This window comes from Oncorhynchus gorbuscha, linkage group LG21, assembly GCF_021184085.1.
Source record: "Oncorhynchus gorbuscha isolate QuinsamMale2020 ecotype Even-year linkage group LG21, OgorEven_v1.0, whole genome shotgun sequence".
In the NCBI taxonomy this organism is placed as follows: domain Eukaryota; kingdom Metazoa; phylum Chordata; class Actinopteri; order Salmoniformes; family Salmonidae; genus Oncorhynchus; species Oncorhynchus gorbuscha.
This window is the reverse complement of record NC_060193.1, coordinates 30,080,312-30,098,931: the sequence shown is the minus strand read 5'-3', so window position 1 is coordinate 30,098,931 and position 18,620 is coordinate 30,080,312. Positions and strand designations below refer to the sequence as shown.

Below are 18,620 nucleotides of genomic sequence, written 5' to 3'. Positions count from 1 at the left end.
CTTCTAAACTAAATGGTAGGCCCAGGTGGTCACAAACATAGATGATTGTTGGTTAAATTGTGGATAAATTTGATTTTTTTTTTATTTAATTTTTTGAGGATTTGTTTTTAGTGGAGCGGTTGGAAAGTACGTGGAGCGATGAGCGGTGCTCACATTCTCTGATTTAAGTCACTAAAAGCCATTACTATTATTGGGTCATACTGATTGTACTTTCTCCTCTTGCTGAGATTTGAGTATCATTTATGAAATGACATTCATTCATAATTGGTATCATCCTGATGACATGTTTGTGTCTCTGTCTCATCAGGTGTGATTCTCTACATTCTCCTGGTGGGCTACCCTCCCTTCTGGGACGAGGACCAGCACAGACTGTACCAGCAGATCAAGGCTGGGGCTTACGATGTTGAGTACTGACACGACACACACATACTCTGTCACGTACAGTACGTGCTTTCACACAGACACATTTATCTGTTTGCCAATCTGTCAGCAGTGTTTGACACTTACTGTGGAAATCTATTTGGCAGAGTCTCACTGGCTTAAGGTATCACCGGTGGTGGAAAACGTACCCAATTGTCATACTTGAGTAAAAGTCAAGATGCCTTAATAGAGAACGACTCGAGTGAAAGTCATGCAGTAAAATACAATGGAGTAAAAGTCGAAGTATTTACTTTTAAATATACTTAAGTATCAAAAGTATACATTATATCAAATTCCTTATATTACGCAAACCAGACGGAAACATATTCTTGTTTTTGTATTTATTTATGGGTGGCCAGATGCACGCTTGAACACACAGACATAATTTACAAACAATGGCAGCCCTCTCCCTGCTCTCCCCAGTCAATCCCAACGCCTGTCCCAGACAGATTGAGTTTTCGAACGGGACAGGGACAGGGAGGAGAGCGGCAGGGGGGGGGACAGCCCACTGCAATGGCTCAAGCCCAACTTGGCTCTGGAGACGAGCACCTTCTGCTCAGTGAATCTGTTTTTTTGGCAACTATGCAATGTTTTTTTTTGCCAGTTTCTCCAAGGACACATTTTCAAACAAAGCTGAATGGAGGGAGTGAAAGAGTGAGGGAGGGATGGGAGGATAGATGAGTGGATGGATGGACTGATGGATGACGAGCCTCATTGCCTCTTTCAATTTTCTCCCCGTCAGTTTCCGTCCCCTGAGTGGGACACAGTGACCCCCGAGGCCAAAGACCTGATTAACAAGATGTTGACCATCAACCCTGTCAAGAGGGTCACCGCCACAGACGCACTCAAACACCCCTGGATCTGTGTACGTCTCTCTCACTCTCTCACTCTCTCACTCTCTCACTCTCTCACTCTCTCACTCTCTCACTCACTCACTCACTCACTCACTCACACACACACCTACAGACTCATGACGTTCTCCCCCTCTCCCCCTGTCCTCTCTGCAGCAACGCTCCACGGTGGCGTCCATGATGCACAGACAGGAGACGGTGGAGTGCCTGAGGAAGTTCAACGCCAGAAGGAAACTCAAGGTGAGGGAATGTTTCTCACAGGACTTCATCAGATGTCGTGAGTGAGACTTTGAGAAAGTGACAACTCAACTAAATCCGAGCCCCATGCTTGTCATAGAGTGGACCCTGAGCACTAAATGATTTGGTCGTTAGCATCACAATCTATCCACCTAATGTTGGACACACTGTGTTAGGAGGGTGAGGTGACGGTGTGCCAAGTATTACAGCCTCGGAGGTCCGTTTTTCAACTCTCTGTTCCTTTTCCCTTCCTCAGGGTGCTATCCTCACCACCATGCTGGCCACACGCAACTTCTCAGGTACGATGCATCTACCTACTGTGTTGTGGTTTCTTTCAAGGTGTCTCTCTTTTGGCTCTGTATTGTCTTGTGTTTTTGCTCCTTCTCTTCCTCTCGCTCGCTCACCAGATCAACATTTAGAATTCTCCCATCAGCTGCTGCTTAACAATGCAGCTGGATGTGTTATTTCACCGAAACACTTGAGGAAAACAATGGGGAGGGATAGAGGGGCAGGTGTTAAAGGAAGGACTGACTGCGTGAGAGAGGAACAAGGACGAAAGAAAAGCACGAGAGGATGGAGCGACTAAATGTAAAAGACGCATGAGTTGTAGGGGAGAACTCCAGGATGAATACGCTGGCCTTTAAAACTACCACTATCAGCCTGCTCTCAGTTCATGTCAGTAGAGACTGCCTGGAGACCAGTGGAGCGATGCTGATCGATGCGGTTCAGAAAATCTGGGCCTCTTAAAGGGCAATACTTTAATATATTGTCTGTTAGTTAAAAAATATTGATTTTCTCTCGGGTGATGAGTGAAGGGGAAGGGGATTAGGGTCAGTTGGACAACTGAATGCATTCAAAGGAAATAATATTTAACCCAACCCCTCTGAATCAGAGTGGCGACTGGAGGAAAGATGTGGACTTCACTTTCTCCTGCTTCCTTGTATTTATTTGGGCAATTTAGTTCAGGCAAGAAAAACACATTGTTTAATCTCTCTCTCCCTGTCAAGACTTTGGTTCTCTTGTTAACAGAAAATATTTTATTTAAAAAGTACATTGTTTTACATTTTCATTCCATATAGCCAATACTTTTTTTTTATTCAAGAGCAAGACTTTACCAAGACCAGTGGTATTCAAAGTCGGGGTCACAACCCTTTATGGGGTCGCCCCACAAATAAAAAAAACCTACAGATTATTATATGGGATTCAATATACAAACTTTTTTGAGAAGGATGTTATTGAGTATGTATTTATTGGTTTATTTTCATTTTGATAGAGATGAAAACGCTATGAATCTAAGGTTATTTGGTAATGTAGAAATGTACTGATTTTCAAGGTTGTCATTTGATTTGGAATGGGGTGGGTATTCGCAAGGAATTATTTTGGGGAAAAAAACGGGGTCCCCAGAAATTCTGGCGGAAAAAAAGGGTGTCCTCGCTGAAAAAGTTTGAATTCCACTGCTTGACACCTGTTTTATTTACCTTTTGTTTTTTCTCCATTCTGTCTTTGGGATTGTGTAACCTTGTGAGGTAAGAGTCTCTGTCATGGAAAGAGGCATGCCTTGGCACTGCTCTCTACCCATGTGCCCGTCTTGGTAACTTGCACCCCTCTCAGACAAAACGTTTTTCCAAACACCTTCTTCCCTCTCTCATACACTCTTCATACACTGTGTGGCTATTGTGTGACATCCCTGATCACTTTAACCAATCACTGAGCTTTTCCACGTGCCAGGAACCTCATCATTCTACCCAACCAATCAATTAGCTCGCTCCATGCGTGGACTATATTTGCATGTTGATTTAGGAGTCGGTGCTAACGTGTTCTCTATTGGGGAGTTGTCATTAACATGATTGAGTCTTCCATAAGCAATACAAGGTCTCTATTTACAAGTGGGTGTGTTGGTAGAGGACATTAAACCTCAATTCTGTAGGACTGTCACAGTTTGCCCATAATTGGCTGTCTTCACTAGATTTAGGTGTGTGTGTGTGTGTGTGTGTGTGTGTGTGTGTGTGTGTGTGTGTGTGTGTGTGTGTGTGTGTGTGTGTGTGTGTGTGTGTGTGTGTGTGTGTGTGTGTGTGTGTGTCAGAGGTGTCCTCGCTGACCTTGTCCCCTTGTCCTCTATCCTTACAGCAGCCAAGAGCCTGCTCAACAAGAAAGCTGACGGCGTCAAGGTAAGTTATCTCATCGACTTCTGGGATATTAACATCCGACAACGCACATTGACACACACACACCTTTTAGTTATGGACTCATGTAACTTATATTGTAACTGACAGTCTCGGAAGAGAAGTTGGAATATTTCTACAGTACGTTTGTTTCAGCTGCCAGCAGTGAAATGGTGTCAGTTTGAGTGCTGCATGACTAAGAGCAGGCACCAGACTCGATTAGGACACGCAGGTTGAAGTGTCAAAACGAACTCTGAACCAACTACAGTTGAAGTCGGAGGTTTACGTACACCTTAGCCAACTACATTTAAACTCAGATTTGTACAATTCCTGACATTTAATCCCAGTAAAAATTCCCTGTTTTCGGATCACCACTTAATTCGAAGACAGAATAATAGTAGAGAGAATGATTTATTTCAGCTTTTATTTCTTTCATCACATTCCCAGTGGGTCAGAAGTTTACATACACTCAATTAGTATTTGGTAGCATTGCCTTTAAATGGTTTAACTTGGGTCAAACGTTTCAGGTAGCCTTCCACAAGCTTCCCACAATAAGTTGGGTTAATTTTGGCCCATTCCTCCTGACAGAGCTGGTGTAACTGAGTCAGGTTTGTAGGCCTCCTTGCTTGCACACACTTTTTCAGTTGGGGAATTTCTCCCATTCTTCTTTGCAGATCCCCTCAAGCTCTGTCAGGTTGGATGGGGAACATCGCTGCACAGCCATTTCTTTTTAGGGCCATCGAAATGTTAGCTATTAAAATCAGATCCAACCATATTCAAGGGACTAGAAATCCAGGGCTTAAAAACAAAGGCGTCAATGTATGCCGATGACTCAACTTGTCTTGAATTTGTAATATGGATCCCCTGCACAGTCATTGAGGATCTAGATAGCTTCTTTAACCTCTCTAGATTAAAACAAAAGAATGGAGGACAAAAATAACTTATGTATATTCTAAACACATTTTTACATACATGGATTTTTTTTTTTTTTTTTACACAGTAGTTACATATTGGTCTTTTGAGATACATTACTTTTAACTACTGTGCCAAATATGTAAATGTAAATACCAAGTTTTTTTGTCCTCCGAGGAGGGTTGATGGATAAACCAATATATTTGATAACACCGTTACCCAAGGTGCTTATGGCAGGCGGTTTAAGCAGCTGTAGGAGGTTTAGCATCTAGGTACATTTATACCTGATATATTTGCCCAAAAACTCTTTCTAAATCAGTCTATCTGCAGCCGTGTGAGTCATCGGTGTGTTTTGAAAGCACAGCAGGCAGCTTTTGAAGGATTATTTCAGGTTTAGCGCAGGGGTCCAGCATGTTACCCTCTTAAATGTCACTGCCTCTGAGGCTGTGTTGAAGAGTAGATAACCTAATGGACTGGGGAAATGGCAGGCATTACATTATTTAGTCCTGCCATTAATTTTGGTTTCCGTGTATGCTAAATCTTTAATGATTACAAATGTGTGCGGCAGGTAGCCTAGCGGTTGAGAGCGTTGGGCCAGTAAACGAAAGGTCGCTGGTTTTATTCCGGACTAGGGAAAAAATCTGTCGGTGCCCTTGAACAAGACACTTAACCCTAATTGCTCTGGAAGTCGCTCTGGATAAGAGTGTCTGCTAAATGACTCAAATGTAAATGTGTTTGTTGTAAAATAGCCTTTCTCAAAGAGTGTACTGTTAAGTCTAGGGTCTTGAGTCTTGACACATACTGGTTGTGTTTTGGGGTTGTGATATTGGACCCAGTTTGTCCTGTTCTCTTTTGTGTTCTGTCTGAGACTGAGCCAATGCCAATATTGCTGGTATTCCTGTCCCTACTTTTTGTCCAACCTTGCATCTACCACGGGTTTCCAGTTATGTGGTTGATTATAGAACACACAAGTGCTGTCTAGTGGTTGGTTTCAGGGTGGTTCAATCGGCCATTTGTAGATCCCTGGCCAAGGATAGTTGTCTAGTATCTTGGTTTAATGAGCAACCCATTGTATAAGCCTCTTGATGTGTAATTTGAGTTTCAAGGCTAGCTCCCCATATCTCCCTGAGGAGAACCTAGTTCTATGATCAGGTGCATTCCAGTTGACCTATATTACCTAGTACTTTAAAAGAAATGTACAACGTCAGGGCATGCAGTTCACAAAGGAATAGCATAACACTTTTTGACCTTAATTTTGTCCCCTGACGTGCTTCCGATTCAGACGATGATGTTCCTGCTAACAGTAAAAACCAAAAACTATTGGGCTGTCACAACGTCGTTTTGACTTTAAATTTCAACAGCATTGGATAATTGCATGACTACTGAATTTGTATTTCTCATCTCTGGTTTAGAGCCACAATGGCACTAATTCGTTAGATTTAAGGTCTCCATAAACGACGTTAATAGTGGCAATTTAGGCTTCCTGAAAAACATTTTAAAAAGTAGAGTGGAACAGCCGATCGCTTTCAAGTTCATGTTTATGAAGTTCTGTTTCAGCGAGGAACTCCTTTGCATGTTTATTCTGCTTATAATCCTCCAGAATAATGACGTACCGCTACAGGCTTGGAACCCACAGATTTGTCTCATGAACTGACTTTCTCTCACTCCTCTTTATACCCTGCAGAGTATTTGCTCGTTAACTCCTAACATTTTCACTCCCGCAGCTGTGTATTCCGGGACACCTCTCCTGTCTCTCTCCCTGCTTGGACCACTGGGTCCTTTGTTCCTGATATCAATCGCTGTTTCTTGTCTCCGTCTCTGTCCACTTACCTTTTTTAGATCAACAACAACAAGACCAATGTAGTCACCAGCCCCAAAGAGCCCCCCACTCTGGTACACTGTCTGTCTTTCTGCCTGCCTGTCTGTCGTCGGTCGGTCTGTCTCATCCTCCATGCTCGGGCTGCTCGCCTCACTCTAACAACGTCTGTCTTTGTTTTGTTCCCAGTGATGCCTCTTTTTAATATTGAATTTTTGTTTTATTTTTTTCATCACACACAGGCATTTACTTTTACTATGGACCAGTAGTCATTGCAGTTGGCATGTGCACTTTTTGCTTCTGCGTGTGTGAACAACTGTACATCCCGGGGTTTGTGTTTTTACTTTCACTCCACTTAAGCCCCCCCCCCCCCGAAGTTACCAAGGAAACCAATGAGACATGCTGGTTGAAACACGCATGCGTGCTTCCCAAAATAGACCTCGCACACTAGCAGTGAAACGCATCCTAAGATTACTCCGCTAGTGCCATCCGTGTCACCCTGTCACCACACATGAGCTTCAACGTGACCGTGCCATGGCATGCCTTATGACAGTCCACCTGTCGGCACTGCTCTGAGGGAATCGACCCAGACTTACCGCAGTTTTATCTACGCGTGTTAGACATGTCAGGTCAGCCAAGAGGCCTGTACTGTATTTAACCAGCCCCGGACAGAACCGGAGACTCATCCCTAGTATAATGTCACCATTTGTAAATGCATACTAAATATTAGCTTAGTTTTTCCATCCCATTATGTATATAATAACATGGTAATAACCTTGTGGCTTTTTAACAATGGCTATTACACTACTTCTAAAGTGATGGGGTTATGTATTTCTAGGTGTTAGAAATGTGGCATGTTGATGTTCACACACACACACACACACACACACACACACACACACACACACACACACACACACACACACACACACACACACACACACACACACACACACACACACACACACACACACACACACACACACACACACACACACACACACTGTCTGGAGTCAGCTCTAAGGGTCAACTGCACGCCTTGCTTTGGCTGTACACACGTAAAATACCTTCCTGTAGATTATATCCAGGAAGGTCCTGGTGACTAGCATGCTTCCTACTGCTGTACACCTCCCATCCTGTCTTGGTTGCTTGTGTGTCTGTTTTAAATATGAATATCATCGCCTTGTCTTCTGATGCCTTTTATATTGCACCAAGTTGACGATTCAAAGATTTCTCGTTTTCATGGAAAAAGTTGGGCGTGCTGCATTACAGCCCTTAGCTATAGCCTCAGTGGTGCATCGTTTGTCCTTGATTTTTACCCCCAAACTTGCCTTCTCCGAGGTTCCTTTGGCCCTTTTTCCCTCTTTCTTATTAACTATTTACCACGCCAATTTCCTGTCTATTTAACCCCTTCTTCACCCTCTTCCTCCTCCTCTCTGTGAACCAGGAGCCTCAAACCACTGTCATCCACAACCCAACTGATGGAAACAAAGTAGTGAGTAAATGGAACAGTAGTACCAAACATTTAGGTGTTTGCTGTTGTCCTCTAGTTAGCAGAGTAATAAGCTAGTTTGGTTTTTAAGTTTGTGTTTCTTACAAAGCCTTGTATAACGCTGCATGCATGGCGCCTTGGTGTGTATGTCCTAAATGTTTGTTTCATTTGTGCTTCACACAGACACCGGACTTAGGACTTTGTCGACATGTTTTATCTCACATTAAACAAATGTGCATGCTGTATTTATACACGGAGTATATAAAAACATTAAGAACACCGTAAGAAGGATTTTTAAGCCTTGAGACATGGATTGTGTATGTGTGCCATTCAGAGGGTGAATGGCCAAGACAAAACATTTAAGTGCAAAGGTTTGTGTCAAGAACTGCTACGATGCCGGGTTTTTCCACGCTCAACAGTTTCCTGTATGGTCCACCCCCCCAAAGGACATCCAGCCAACTTGATACAACTATAGGAAGCATTGGAGTCAACATGGGCCAGCATCCCTGTGAAAAGCATTCGACACCTTGTAGAGTCCGTTCCCACGTGCTAGAATGCGATCCGGTTTGACGAATGTGGATCCAGGGATATGTCTCCTTTAGATATGTTGTTGTTATAACGCTTTGTGCGCGAAGATGTGCATTCGGTTTTTTCACTATCTGAGTGTTGGATTAGTACTGCTAGTGGCTTGCTGTTAAAATTACATAGTTCAAAACTAGGCCCTACGGCTTGTGTGACCAGAGTGAGACGTCGACCTATGTTCAAATCTGTTCTGCCACAATGTCAATGATGATATTTTTGTTTGTGTAACTATAGCCCAAAAGAGTATGTTTAGTTATCCAAATCTGTTCTCTCAGCGGTTCCGAAGACAATCAGTTTCCTTTGCCCAAACTATTTTACTCATCCGACAATGCGTTACTTCTCTTGTGCTCCCCTTCTTTATCCAGTTTCAACAGCCGACAGGTGTTCATTGTTCTCAGCTGTTTGTTCTTGTCCAACAGGAGTCCAGTGAGAGTGCCAACACCACCGTGGAGGATGAGGACGTGAAAGGTAGGAGCACACACCTGTATTAGGCAAGTAGCTCGGTGTTGGCTGTGCACAGTCTAAGTGAAAGGGAATGTGTTGTTCTCACAGCACTGACGTGTTGGCATGTATGTTTGTCCTACTGATTCTGCATCAATATGTACTGACACACACACACACACACACACATCCCTGTTTTTCTTTTGTATCATTTTGTTTGTATGAATTCATCAGGTGTTTATCCAGGCATCCATTCTGCTTTTTCATTTAATATGCTTTAATTAATCCACTTCATCTGTCCATCGTTATTTATTTTACCCCCTTTTCCTGCCCAATTTTGTAATATGCCATTGGAATCCAATTGCGATCTTGTCTCATCACTGCAACTCCCCCAAAGGGTTGAGCCATGCGTCCTTCGAAGCAAGACCCGCCAACACGCGCTTTTTAACACCCGCCCGCTTAACCCGGAAGCCAGCCGCACTAATGTGTCGGAGGAGGAGGAGGAAACACTGTTCAACTGACGACCGGAAGTCAGCCTGCAGGCGCCCGGCCCGCCACAATGAGTCGCTAGAGCACAATGAGCAAAGTAAAGCCCCCCCGGCCAAACCCTCCCCTAAGCCGGACAACACCTGGGGCCAAATGTGCGCCGCCTTATGGGACTCCAGATCACAGCCGGTTGTGACACAGCCTGGGATCAAACCCAGGTCTGTAGTGACGCTTCAAGCACTGTGATGCAGTGCCTTAGACTGCAGCTCCACTCGGGGGAGGCCCCCTGTCTGTCTATCATCTGATCATGCACTGCCATCCTCCAAACTTGTAACGCCAGAATGTCTTTCTATATCAATACATTTTAGCTGCAAGACTTTACTTGCACTGTCAGTCCTGTGAATGATGTCATCTGTCTCACCGTGCATTTTCTTTTTATGAAAGTTCAATTGATGTCGTCCTTCTGTTTACACTGTGTTTGTCTAACATTTGAGTCATTTAGCAGACGCTCTTATCCAGAGCAACCTAAAGGAGCAATTAGGGTTGAAGTGCCTTGCTCAAGGGCACATGGACAGATGTTTCACCTAGTCGGCTCGGGGATTCGAACCAGCTACCTTTCGGTTACTGGCCCAATGCTCTTAACCGCGAGGCTACCTGCCAAGACCAATGGTATTGGAAGTACAATGGGTGAATTGTGGCCCAACTTTGATTGTCAGTGCTGCATTTTACACCCACTCTGCTGAGCTAGTTAGTGACTCATTAGTGATTTGGAACTGTGTCTACAGTGGGTTGTGGGACTAACACAATGAGAGCAGGCGGAGTCTACAAAGAGAAGCCATGGGGGAGGTGTGGACACTGTGTACAGTCGTTTAGGGAGCCAAATCAGGCTCTGCTGCAGGCCTTGCATGATTTCCCATTTCGCTGCTGCCCTGTTGGCCCACTGAGCCAGAACAGTGTGTGTGTGTGTGTGCATGAGCAACACCATTACAGATAGTCATAAGTAGCATTTGTTCACCTTCCTCTTCAAATGGATGGTTTTGCTGTTTTTTGTTTTTTTTAGAAACCCAGAGGGGCAACATTGCGAGACTACCGGGAACGCTTGCAAAGCAGACCAGGCTGGGGTTTGGGGTTGGAGAAGTCGATGAGAGAAGTGAAATATTCTTCCATCGCTGTTCATTTTCTCGAAATCTGAAGGCACGACCTGGATTGGAGCCAATGTCTTAAGTAGTCGAACATGTTATTACATGTTATTACTCCAACCTCGTGAAAGTGACAACCCGACACGCTTTCACAAGGAGTGCCTTTGATTTGACGGCCTCCACGTGCGCAGTTCGGCGCGAGACCACCGTTGGACCCGATTGACGTGTTTCTGCGCACGAGCTTAGCTAGCTAAAGTCGCTATGACATGGCTTACAAGTGTGATCGGGGATTTCCTTGTATGACGTCATGGCATCTGGGGAGGGTGACGATGACCCCGATCACAATGATTCATCTCCTCACTCTACATTCCTCCTTCAAAAGGCCTGAGGCGGGGATGCAATTTCACTGGTCCATCTCATGCGCTACCTGCTTTGAAATTGAATAAGGAAATCTCATGAGCTACCTGCTTTGAACAGTCATTCCTAGCTCCTAGTACTCCTAGCTATGGCAGTTTGTGTGGAGAGAAAATGATGTTTCATTGCATTTGAGAGTTGCTTTCTGTCAACGTTTGCATTCCATGACGGATGATTACTGATGGGTTCTGGCTTTGTGCAATGTGACACGTCTCATTACTGTTTTCTCCACCAAACGTGTCTGTGTTGCGGCTGTTGTTTAGAGACTCGTCATTTTCATATTCCCTTTGTTTTTCTTCGTTTGAAAGATGAAGGCATTGCATTTCCCAGTTTGACGTGGTCGTTCCATCACGTTGTGCGTGTGTAGGAGTTGGTAGACTGTAGGATGTGGGTTTTTGCATTGTCTCGCCCTGTATTTTCTACTGTTCCGAATAAACAAAACCATGTTGCTGGCCACAGCACATTCTGAAGCACCAACCCTACACACAGGAACCTATCACTCACCCTGTAACATCAACACTTGCCAGAAAGAGGAGGCCATCCCAGCATACATTTTTCATCTGTTTTTTTAAATTAACATTTGTCATGACTTTCCTCCTCAGCATTTTGTTTCCAGATCTCCCACTGAGGACAAGGCAATGTCACTCATCCTTCATTCATTCAACCTTTCATTTCTTTTCTCCATTTTCCATTTTTGTTTTCAATCCCACACCTCCATCCATCCACGCACCACTCATTACCAATAACCCTTGTCACCCTGACATCCTCGCCCAAGTCTCCCGTCCCTCCTCCCCACGCTCCCCTTGCTTCTGGCGGGAGCACTCAGGCTCGTACCACTCCTCCTCCTCTTCCTCATCTTCCTCCTGCTGGTATTCTCCCAGTGTTTGGCCCAGTAGGGAGGAGTTGTGCCACTATGTGCTCAGGGCCCTGGTCACCTGCTACCTGCTCCTCCTCTTCACCTCCTTCTTTGTGGTCTTATTCTCCGTCCACCCTGCCGCCCACTGTGGACCCTACCACACCCACACTCAGGGGCCTCAGCACCCCCTTGGGCCCCTGCCTAGCCCAGGCCCCAGCGACATGCAGTGTAAGTTTGCCCAGAGTGAGGGAGAGGGCACAAACTTAAAACAATTTCCCCCCAAAACCTACTACCCTCTGTGCCCCACTTCCCCTGAACGTCCCTCCATATCCTGTTGACCACTATCAGATGTGCGTCATTTGAAGTCCACATTTGTTTAGGATATGACTTTTGGGCTCATTTGGTGCATGTGTTGAGTGAAAATACATGCAAACAATTCCCTCATTGTACATGGCACTAGATATCAAAGACTAAACAAAGGCACGCACCCTGTTACTGTTTGTCATGGATCCCTGTGAAGAAGGGTCCTTAAAAAGTACCCGTTTTCTGAGGTTGCATGTTGTAGGTTGGCACGTTGTTGCACTCTGCTTCAGTGGTGCAAAGCAGCGTGAGTCTCCCACAGAGCCATCCAGTATGTGTGTACTCTGCTGCCCTCTGGAGGTCGTGGTCTGCCATTGGAGTAGTCAGTCTAACCAGGGGTTGCCAGATCATAACAAGGCAGTTAACCCACTGTTCCTAGGCCGTCATTGAAAATAAGAATGTGTTCTTAACCGACTTGCCTAGTTAAATAAAGATTAAATAAAGGTGTCTAAAAATAAAAAAATCGGCAAATCGGCGCCCAAAAATACAGATTTCCGATTATTATGAAAACGTGAAATCGGCCCTCATTAATCGGCAATTCCGAATAATCGGTCGACCTCTAGTTGATACGTACGTACGTCGAGAATTAGACTGTCGTCAGCTCCAGGGTTGACTGTGAACAGTCTAAAGGAGTGGGAGTACACTTTAAGGACTAGTTTTGATATATATTTTTTTCTTTGCACAGACAGCACTGAAGACTTCCAGGAAAGGAATGGTTTCATTCACCATTAGTCTCTACATTGACAGAGCGTTTGATTAAGTGGATTGCATTTTGTGTGGAGAAGGATGAAGACTTCCCTTCGGTAGAATCAGAGTGATCTGGGCTATTCAAACTGTCTCGCTTCCCCAGCTGTAGACAGCGTGCCGTTTCCTCAAATGAGGAACCTTTCATTCTCATTAGGCTCAGACAGAGGCAGTCGGTCAAACAAAGAGCCTCTAGACGGAGGAAAAAAAGTACTAATGTTTCCTAAAAGAAGCCAATTTGTCAACACAGCAAAATTCTGTTTTGTTTGCCGAGTCCCATTTCTTAGTTTCTGAGAAAGCCGTTGATCTATTTCTGATGTAGAAAATAACTGACGGGCAAACACAGCTTTGTTTTCACTCCGTGTGCTTATTGAGTGTTGTCAGGGGGACGTACCGGCTGTATTTCTGTATTTTTGAAAGTTGTATATCTTGAAAACGTGATTGCTGACATGCAAAGCATTTTGCGACTGTATCAACAACGGACTAATGAAACAAATACCAAAAGAGAGTTTTTGGGGTGGAATTTTCCTTTAGGCTTTCCACTTATGGAGGAGTTTTATTTCTTAGCAAACAGACTGCTAGAGGGCAAGGTGACACGGCAGCAGGTTTGTACGTGTGGGACGGGGCTGTATCAGACGAACTGCCAGACTAGTAGCCAATCACTGGTGGCTTATGTAAGACCCAACTGGAGTGTTTTTTATTTTCTTCACTGGAGTCTTCCTCACATTAGTGAACAACGTTCCGACAAGTACACAGAACCTGAGGGCAACCGTTACTAATTTGCATCCTTTGTGCTCTGTCAGTCACGGCGATTGGAAGTGTCAGAAGGGACAAAAGTGTCGAAGGTAAAGAGTTTACGAAAGAGCATTGATCTTTTTCTCATTCCTGGGACTTTAATTCTCTACGTTTAAGTGCATGTTACGCTAAAAAAGTACTAACAGTCAGTTCACTACCATTCCATTTGACATCTACCTCAAATAACAGATTCTCTAAACCACAAAACCTTTGCTTTGTTTTTCTTTTACATCCATTACCTCTGACCTTGGCTACTTAACATGATTTCATTACCTTTGAAGTTATCTGTGGAAAGGTTGTTGAAACACACACTCTCCCCTGTGTGTGTGTATGTGTGTGTGTGTGTAAATGGTGAACCTTGGCCCCTGAACCTATTGACTGTGTTGTGGGTCATATTGTCACCACTACTTCAAATTGTATTGTTCACATACTGTATTTAGCAGATGTTGTGGGTGTTTCCAGTCCTGTCTGGTCCAGCGACGATGGGTTTGTGCCCATAGGCGACATTGTTGCCGGTGATGTCTGGTGACGGCCTGCCTTACAACAAGCCTACAAGCCCTCAGTCCAGCCTCTCAGCCTATTACGGACAGTCTGAGCACTGATGGAGGGATTGTGCGTTCCTGATGTAACTCGGGCAGTTGTTGTTGCCATCCTGTACCTGTCCCGCAGGTGTGATGTTCGGATATACCGATCCTGTGCAGGTGTTGTTACACGTGGTCTGCCACTGCGAGGACGATCATCTGTCCGTCCTGTCTCCCCGTAGCGCTGTCTTAGGCGTCTCACAGTACGGACATTTCAATTTATTGCCCTGGCCACATCTGCAGTCCTCATGCCTCCTTGCAGCATGCCTAAGGCACGTTCACGCAGATGAGTAGGGACCCTGGGCATCTTTCTGGATGATAGCGGGATGAAGAGGCTGTGGCTCAGGTGGTTGATGTCCTTGATGATCTTTTTGGCCTTCCTGTGACATCGGATGCTGTAGTGTAAGTGTCCTGGTGGGCAGGCAGTGTGCCCCCGATGATGCGTTGGGCAGACTGCACCACCTGGAGAGCCCTGCTATTGCAGGCTGTGCAGTTGCCGTTCCAGGCGGTCATACAGCCCGACAGGATGCTCTCAATGGTGCATCTTTGGTTAATGTAAATCACTCAAACTGCTCTAAAGGGATTCATTCACTCCCTTGATTACTTAACACATCAGAGGTGTGTTACTCGAATCGCCTACGGTTGTGGGACAGTTCACTGTTAGGTTTGTGGCAACATGTGGAAATGTGTTTTTTTTTCTTCTCTCGCTCCCCCTCTCAGCTCGTAAGCAGGAGATCATCAAAGTGACTGAGCAGCTGATTGAGGCCATCAACAATGGAGACTTTGAAGCCTATACGTTAGTGATCTTGCATTTTACCTACAGTGATCTACAACAGCGATTGCATACAGAGGACCTACAATCTATATATTTATCCATATACCAACACTGCACCATTTGAAAACGTAATTGTTTGTGTTCCCCTTCTGTCTCACAGGAAGATCTGTGATCCCGGGCTTACATCCTTCGAGCCAGAGGCTTTGGGAAACCTATTGGAGGGAACAGACTTCCACAGATTCTACTTTGAGAACGGTAGAGCCCCTGCATTCCATTACGCACCAATGACTGTAGACGCTTTAATGACCTTGATTGTGTGCTGATTCTATCCATTTCCCTCCAATTCGTCTTCTCTCATCCAGCTCTGTCCAGGGGAAAGCAAGGGCCCGTCCACACCATCCTGCTCAACCCCCACGTGCACCTGATCGGCGACGACGCGGCGTGCATCGCTTACATCCGCCTCACCCAGTACATGGACGCCAGCGGCATGCCACGCACCATGCAGTCGGAGGAGACCCGCATCTGGCACCGCCGCGACGCCAAGTGGCAGAACATCCACTTCCACCGCTCCGGCTCGCCCACGGTGCCCGCCAAATAAATTGACTGGAGGTGGGATTATAGCCCTGTGCTGGCCTGGCCTGCTTTATCCAGTCATTCTGGAGCTATGTAGCTAGATTGGTTGTGCTTTGGCCCTGCTATCCCCTACCTGGTCCCTGTCCTGTATCTCTAACTTGATCCGCTCCGCCATGTAGCTGCTAGCCTGCTAATGTGTGTAGTGTGGTCTGCCTTTATTCTGGTGTAGCCCTGATCATCCCTAGTCTAGTCAAGGTAGGTGACTAGGTGCGCTTAGTCCACCCAACCTGCTTCATCCTGGAGCTATGTAGCTAGCTGGGTCTGCTTTGGTTTTGCTTTGGTCTTTCTCTACCTTAGCTGGCCTCAAGCACATTTTTTACAATGCAAGTTACTAATTAGCAAGTGTAAAATGCGTCAATTCTTCATCTTTCTGTCGCAGTTGAGGAGCCCCTAGCCTACAGCTGTCAGCTGACCTGCGGAATTTGCCTACTAAGTGTGTGACATCCTCGCCCAATCCCATCGCTACAACTTCGCCCTCTGAGTGTTGTTTACATATCGTCGCTGCTGGACTGAAGATTCTTCTTGTAAAATATAAAAAGGAAACAACAATCTTGACGATATAATTTTATAGAGAAAATGTTGGTGTTTTATCGCATTGTTCCATTCTTCTCAGTCTCATCGCAGGACATTTATGACTGAAACATATATATTTTTTATTTTAATACAATAATTTCCTAATTTTAAACATCTTTTAAGTTTGAATGCCGTAGGAAAATGAATAGAGTACATGCCAGAGTTGTTGACGATATGTGAAGTTTGCAAATTTGTGGGTTTATGAGATATATCTGAGAGATTTTCAATCTTAAATAATATACAGTAATACAGTGTCGTCCGTAATTATTAGGACAGTGAAGCATTGTCTTCTTCTTTTGAAATCGTGGCTGAAGTTTAGAGTGCAGACTGACAGCTTTAATTTGACGTTATGTTCATCCATATCGGCTCAACCGTTTGGAAATTACAGCACTTTTTGTACACAGTAGTCCTCCCCATTTTAGGGGACCAAAAGTATTGAGACGAATTCACTTGAATGTGTATTAAAGTAGTAAAAACTGTGGTCTCATATTCATAGCACGCAATGACTACATTAAATTTGTGGCTCTACACATTTGTTGGATGCATTTTCTGTTTGTTGTGGTTGTTTCCGATTATTTTGTGCCCAATTAGAAATGAAGAGTAATTCATGTATTGTGTCATTTTGGAGTCACTTTTATACGGATAATCCTGAATGAATCGTGAATAGTGACGAATGAGAAAGGTAGACGCACAAATATCATACCAACACACGCTAACCTCTCACCATTACAATAACAGGGGGAGGTTAGTATTTTGGGGGAGGGTATGATATTGTGTGTCTAACTTCCTTACTCATAATTATTAACGATTCATTTGAGGTTATTCGTAATCATAGTAGTCTCCACATGAATGCAGAAGTGTTTAGAAACATTTTCCAAAATGACACAATACATTATTTACCATTTAATTTCTATTGGGCACAAAATAATCTGTGTGTGGGGACGACGACGACTACTGTGTACAAAAAAGTGCTGTAATTTATAAATGCTTCAGCCAATTAGGATGAAAATACCCTCAAATTAAAGATGACAGTCTGCCCTTGAAGGTCACTGTTCGTTTTAAAATCCAAACTTTGAGTATAGAGCCAAAAGAAGAAGAAATGCTTCACTGTCCCAGTAATTATGGAGGGCACTCTATACGGCTTGGTTTTCCAATATTATCAGGGTCGGGGATATGCGGTGAACTGACAAACTCATGAGTGCATTCATATGATCTCAGTATTGCACATCGGTCACAATGACAAAAGTGATATTAGTTAAGCTTTACAGGACAGTGACCAACATATCGCAGTTTGTCAACCCTTTTTTTAAATGTCAGTTTTTTGTGCAGAAATGGCTATAAAAATCTATGAGAACATACGTGAACGTCAAAACATGAGCTTGCTTCTTGTGGTGATGTATAGACTCGTGATTGAGTGAATCGCTATAGCTTCGCTTAAACTCTGTGGAGTATTAAACTGTTTAAACATTAGCTTAGTTTACAATCGGTTGACAATTCAAGTTCACTTGTTCTCAATTGGTTTCATATTAATTATGATTGCTGGGAATTTCAATTGACAATTTATGTTAAGGGAAAAATGGTACCTATGTTTTGCTATGATATGCGTTTGGCAATACATCATCACGTGAGAACTGAAGTCTCAATGATGGAATGTAAAACTATACTGTAGATATAATGTCCACGTATATTACTCGAGGCCATTGTATGACATATGGAACACTGTTTTAAAGTCAAATGATATTTTCATCATGATGATGATAATTATGTGAATTTTATTGGTTATTTTTTCTCTTAATTTTATAATGTTGAATTGATAAATTGTCCCTTATTGGATTATTGTTGATCATTTCTTCCAGTCCCCCCCCCCCATGGAAGAAAATAAAGAGCCTTTTACTTACCCCTTTTACCACTGATGTGTCCCTGTGTGTTAATTACTCTCTTTGACAAGTAGCAACACACATTGTTTTATACTGAGGAGAAGTGAGACTGTTCTCAAGTATGGATTCACCTTGTTCTGTCAGATTTTCCTACTTGGTAGAGATTTATTAAATGGGTTCGTTTGTTTTGCCAATGGATATGTAAGGGAATTACTTGTTATTAAGTTGAAATGCACTATGGGACACGGTGTATATTGTTGTTATGAGGGAAAAGGACTGATGTTTAAATGTTTAAAAAATAACTATTAAAATGTGTGATTTATACCAAATTTCGTATTTCCTTGCCTGTTTATTGTTTGTGATGCGTTTATCTCTCGATTTTTGAAGGCAAAATTAATCACTGTAAAATGTCGATTCTAAATCTCTAAGGTAACCCTTTGTAGCTTGGTTAGGAAGCATGACAACCACTCCATA

The 18,620-nt window shown here is 43.8% G+C and overlaps 1 protein-coding gene across 12 annotated transcripts in view; it reads left to right on the top strand.

The window, feature by feature from the left end:
* The window catches only part of LOC124008153 (calcium/calmodulin-dependent protein kinase type II delta chain), a 105,976-nt gene extending 89,201 nt beyond the window's left edge, over positions 1 to 16,775 (top strand). For 2 of the 12 annotated variants that reach the window (XM_046319197.1, XM_046319196.1), the window contains exons 9-20: positions 308 to 402; positions 1,163 to 1,285; positions 1,428 to 1,511; positions 1,765 to 1,807; positions 3,639 to 3,676; positions 6,422 to 6,475; positions 7,846 to 7,893; positions 8,892 to 8,940; positions 15,009 to 15,084; positions 15,224 to 15,318; positions 15,426 to 15,672; positions 16,076 to 16,775. In XM_046319197.1, coding sequence (XP_046175153.1) covers positions 308 to 402; positions 1,163 to 1,285; positions 1,428 to 1,511; positions 1,765 to 1,807; positions 3,639 to 3,676; positions 6,422 to 6,475; positions 7,846 to 7,893; positions 8,892 to 8,940; positions 15,009 to 15,084; positions 15,224 to 15,318; positions 15,426 to 15,661 — 941 coding nt within the window. In that variant the 3' untranslated portion in view covers positions 15,662 to 15,672; positions 16,076 to 16,775. Of the gene's footprint in view, positions 1 to 307; positions 403 to 1,162; positions 1,286 to 1,427; positions 1,512 to 1,764; positions 1,808 to 3,635; positions 3,677 to 6,421; positions 6,476 to 7,845; positions 7,894 to 8,891; positions 8,941 to 15,008; positions 15,085 to 15,223; positions 15,319 to 15,425; positions 15,673 to 16,075 lie in introns of all 12 variants that reach the window. The other 10 variants (XM_046319195.1, XM_046319194.1, XM_046319202.1 and 7 more) reach the window with 5 other exon arrangements.
* Positions 16,776 to 18,620: the final 1,845 nt, after the last annotated feature.